This window comes from Nerophis ophidion, linkage group LG22, assembly GCF_033978795.1.
Source record: "Nerophis ophidion isolate RoL-2023_Sa linkage group LG22, RoL_Noph_v1.0, whole genome shotgun sequence".
NCBI classification, from domain to species: domain Eukaryota; kingdom Metazoa; phylum Chordata; class Actinopteri; order Syngnathiformes; family Syngnathidae; genus Nerophis; species Nerophis ophidion.
In genome coordinates, this window is record NC_084632.1 from 3,109,060 (window position 1) to 3,113,822 (window position 4,763).

Consider the following 4,763-nt stretch of genomic DNA (forward strand, 5'->3'; position numbering starts at 1 on the left):
TTTTAAAATATCTCACATACTCCTGGGCATACTTTCATCCATCCATCCATTGGCGCCTATCTCAGCTACAATCGGGCGGAAGGCGGTTTACACCCTGGACAAGTCGCCACCTCATCGCAGGGCCAACACAGATAGATCATTCTAAACATTTCTTCACAAAAAAATCAACATCAATATTTATGGAACATGTCCACAAAAAACCTAGAAGTCAACACTGAATATTGCATTGTTGTATTTTTTTCCCACAGTTTATGAACTTACATTCATATTTTGTTGAAGTATTATTCAATAAATATATTTATGAAGGATTGTTGAATTGTTGCTATTTTAGAATATTTTTTTAAATATCTCACATACTCCTGGGCATACTTTCATCCATCCATCCATTTTCTACCGCTTATTCCCTTTCAGGGTCACGGGGGGCGCTGGTGCCTATCTCAGCTACAATCGGGCGGAAGGCCGTTTACACCCTGGACAAGTCGCCACCTCATCGCAGGGCCAACACAGATAGATCATTCTAAACATTTCTTCACAAAAAAATATATCTTTAACATCAATATCTATGGAACATGTCCACAAAAAATCTAGAAGTCAACACTGAATATTGCATTGTTGTATTTTTTTTTTCCACAGTTTATGAACTTACATTCATATTTTAAGTATTATTCAATAAATATATTTATGAAGGATTGTTGAATTGTTGCTATTTTAGAATTTTTTTTTTTTAAATCTCACGTACCCCTGGGCATACCTTCAAGTACCCCCATTTTTTTTTTTTTTAAAGGTTTATTTATAAATTCAACAATTACAAACAGTAAGTCAAACAACAATATAAAACATTATAAAACATTATGAAAACAGTACAAAACAGCGCCAGGGGGTTGTAAGTTCAAAATAATAAAAATAGAATACAAAAATACATATACATATATATATATAATAAACAAAATGCAAAGCCGTAGGCTTATTCAGATTCATCAAACAACTTAAATTTGGAACACAGCATCATCGTTTTCACAGCTTTTTTTGTTGTTCGAGGTAGAGAGCGTTTTAATGTAAAGTTCCAAATCTTTTTTAAAGGCACAAAAGATAGGACGGGTATTAAGAAACTTACATTTATGAATATAAAACTTAGCCGATAAAATAATGAGGTTGCAAAGGTAGAATTCCTTTTCATATTTTTGTTCATACAGTGTAAAACCAAAAATCACATCTTTAAAGTAAAGCACTAATTTGTCATAAATATTGTCCAGGAAGAAGCGACGGATGCCCTGCACAAGTACCCCCATTTGAGAACTACTGCTCTACAATGCGTGACGTCACGTGCCCACGTCATCATACCGTGACGTTTTTAGCATGACACTTCCGGCGCGAAATTTAAAATTGCAATTTAGTAAACTAACCCGGCCGTATTGGCATGTGTTGCAATGTTAAGATGTCATCATTGATATATAAACTATCAGACTGCTAGTAGTGGGTTCCAGTAAGCCTTTAATCAGCACGCGGTCATCGTGTGCAGTTTTACACGCACACGTGGTTTACATTAAAAATGTTTTGAAAATGTATCCGGGTAAATGTAGTAACCAATTAAATGCTTTGTTGTTGGTTGCTTGGCGACGTGGCGGCCAATCAGCGCGTCGCTTGCTTTGTGTGTGTGGCCGCGTCTCGCGATGTTTGGATAATGGCGCTGACGACCTGACACCAAGCCGCTAGAGTCGAGGGCAAAAATGACATTTTGTCAGTATTAAATTCCCGTTTTTCACGTTTAAAATGTTTTATTCAAAGTAAATATCGCATTAGGCTCATAATAGTTGTACTTAAGGGGCGGTTGTTCGAATGTGAAACTGCCAACCCCTCCCTCAAAATGTCCTATTTTTTCTTGCCGTGGTAAAAGTTTTCAGTCGACATCATTTGTGATGACTCCGATAAGGTAAGTCGTCACCTCACGTTTATTGCTTCATTGCATCAAACACGTCATGATTAATGACACACAACTATTGCGTAACGCCTTCGCCGCTCCTTCCTTAAACGTCAGCTCGCCTAAAAGTTGTTTTTTGTGTGTTTTTTTCAGCCTTCTCCTCATCCTATTGTGCATTGACAGTCGACACATCTCACCTGACCTGCGAGGTAATATTACTTGAATTAATCTACTTTCTCATTGTGACCCTTTTGTACGGTGGCCGAGAGGGACTAGCTTCCAAACACATCCATCCATCCATTTCCTACCGCTTATTCCCTTTGGGGGCCTATCTCAGCTACAATCGGGCGCAAGGCGGGGTACACCCTGGACAAGTCGCCACCTCATCGCAGAGCCAACACAGATAGACAGACACCATTCACACTATAGGCCTGCGCGATATTGCCTTTTTAATATCGCGATATTTTTAGGCCATATCACGATATCCATCCATCCATTTTCTACCGCTTATTCCCTTTTGGGGTCGCGGGGGGCGCTGGCGCCTATCTCAGCTACAATTGGGCATAAGGCGGGGTACACCCCGGCCGCTTCATACTCGGCTCCGAACCGAATTTCACCTAATTGGGTTAAAAATATTTTTTGCAAACCAGTAATTATTGTCATAGTTGTCAAGAGCTCGGTACAGTAATTGTGTAATACTCTTCCACATGAGGAGGTGAAAGCAGGTAGTTAATTACTTTGTAGATGTCGGGAACATCTGCGATGAGGTGGCGATTTGTCCAGGGTGTACACCGCCTTCCGCCCGATTGCAGCTGAGATACGCTCCAGCGCCCCCAAAGGGAATAAGCAGTAAAAAATGGATGGATGGATGTTGGGAACATGGTTTGTTTAAGTAGATAGATGGATAGTACTTTATTGATTCCTTCAGGAGAGTTCTCTCAGGAAAATTTAAAAAAATCACATTTCAATATGCAGATGACAGCGGGAGGCAGTGTGCAGGTAAAAAGGCATCTAATGCTTAAACCAAAACTAAGCAAAAGGCATTAAAGCTTAGGGTTGGCTTTGCAAGACGAATCTAAAACTGAACTGGCTGCAAAGTAAACAAAAACAGAATGCCGGACGACAGCAAAGACGTACAGCGCGTGGAGCAGACGGCGTCCACAAAGTACATCCATCCGTACATGACATGACAATCAACAACTAAATATGAGCGCGAGACAAGTAAAACACTACACACAGGAAAACACCAACCAACTCAAAATAAGTCATGTGATGTGATAGGTGGTGACAGTACACCTACTTTGAGACAAGAGCTATAGTGATGCATTGTTAGTTATGGTTTGAATTACTGTCAATATCCACTGCAGACTTTAATTTTTTATGTTTTCTGCTGATAGTGTGCCTCCGGATTTTGTCAATGAATAAAATGCACTTTGGGTTAGAAAATGTTGAAAAACACTGCTCTAGGGCTCTCCTCAAGTTGGTCTGGATGCCAGAGGGTTTTTTGTCATAAAAATGTAAAAAAAATGCTCCAAAGTTTTCTACACCAAACTTCATCTCAATATTATTCTTCACCAGATTTCGGCGCATTCTACCTTCCACATTTTTCACCCAATTCAAACTGTTCCAACTTCAAACTGTTCAGCCTATTCGGAAATCGCGGACTTTTCCTTGACAAATTCTTAAAATTCCCCAGATTTCCCAGAATTTCAGGTTTTCCTGGACATTTTTCCCCATTCAAAATGAATTGGCCATTTTTCAAACTTCCACCATTTCCATATTTTTCTACCAATTCAAGGCATTCCACCTTCAACACTTTCCACCATCCTGGAAATTCCAACAATCATTTCCCAAGTTCCAAAAAATTCCTGGATTTTCCAGAATTCCTGCTTTTCCAAAGCCCTATTTCCACTCTTTTTTTGTGGCAACTACTTCCCCATTTTTCAACCGTGCCACCGTCAAAACATTCCTCTTAATCAGAACAAAAAACAACGTTGTTTTTTGAACTGGAAAAATTCCCGGTTTTCCCAAAATTCCAGGAAATCCGTAATACCATTTCTCAATTCAACATGTTACTATTTCAACCTTTCTCGACTTATTTTAAACATTTCAACTTATTCAGACCATTCAAGTTTTTTTTGCCATTGATTTGGATTCATGATTATTTGTTGAGAGATGAGTTTTACAATAAAACAACATGACAGCTTTGCAAAACAACATTGCAACTTTTCTCCTTACATTTCAGAATCAGAAGAGTTTTTATTGCCATTGTCTGAGAACGGGTTCAAAAACTAGGAATTTTACTTTGCGCATATGTGCTACATAACACAGAATATAATAACATGAGAATAAGATACACCTGTTTGCTCTATTATTCCACTTTTATATTTTGTTTTGTGAGACTATTTTTAGAATGTTCCACACTTTTGTCACCTCGGTTGTAGAACCACGTAAAACTCACAAAATCATTGTGTTGTGTTGTTGTGAGGACAACTGAGCATACCGCCGGTCTGGGATTAGCCGGATTAGTTGACTATAAGAGCATTGAGATAAATTGGAGGAGGAGGAGTCAGCCTGCAAAGCAACAACGCTCGCATAAAACACCAATCGTTAAATAAAAACTTTAGTTCTGGCACAGCAGACTTCCACCAAAGTCATTTTAGTGGATTTATAACTATTATTTAATGTATTTGTGCCATTTTATTGTTAAAATGGTGTTTTAGACGGTTTTCCTATTCATAGTAATAAAAACAATCATGGATTAGCTTTATGTAGCGCTTTGCAGAGAATCATGTCTATGCTGCTTAGGGGGAAGAAGAAAAGAGAGAGAGAGAGAGAGAGAGAG

At 38.7% G+C, this 4,763-nt stretch overlaps 1 protein-coding gene across 7 annotated transcripts in view; it reads left to right on the forward strand.

Annotated features, from left to right (window-relative positions):
- Window positions 1-1,636: 1,636 nt before the first annotated feature.
- LOC133540418 (afadin- and alpha-actinin-binding protein-like) overlaps window positions 1,637-4,763 on the forward strand; it is a 31,550-nt gene continuing 28,423 nt past the window's right edge. For 2 of the 7 annotated variants that reach the window (XM_061883004.1, XM_061882999.1), the window contains exons 1-2: window positions 1,640-1,930; window positions 2,072-2,127. Coding sequence is in view for 4 of the 7 variants with exons in the window: in XM_061882999.1 (XP_061738983.1) it covers window positions 1,917-1,930; window positions 2,072-2,127 (70 nt within the window). In the remaining 3 variants the exon portion in view is untranslated. Of the gene's footprint in view, window positions 1,931-2,065; window positions 2,128-4,763 lie in introns of those variants that run through there. The other 5 variants (XM_061883000.1, XM_061883003.1, XM_061883005.1 and 2 more) reach the window with 5 other exon arrangements.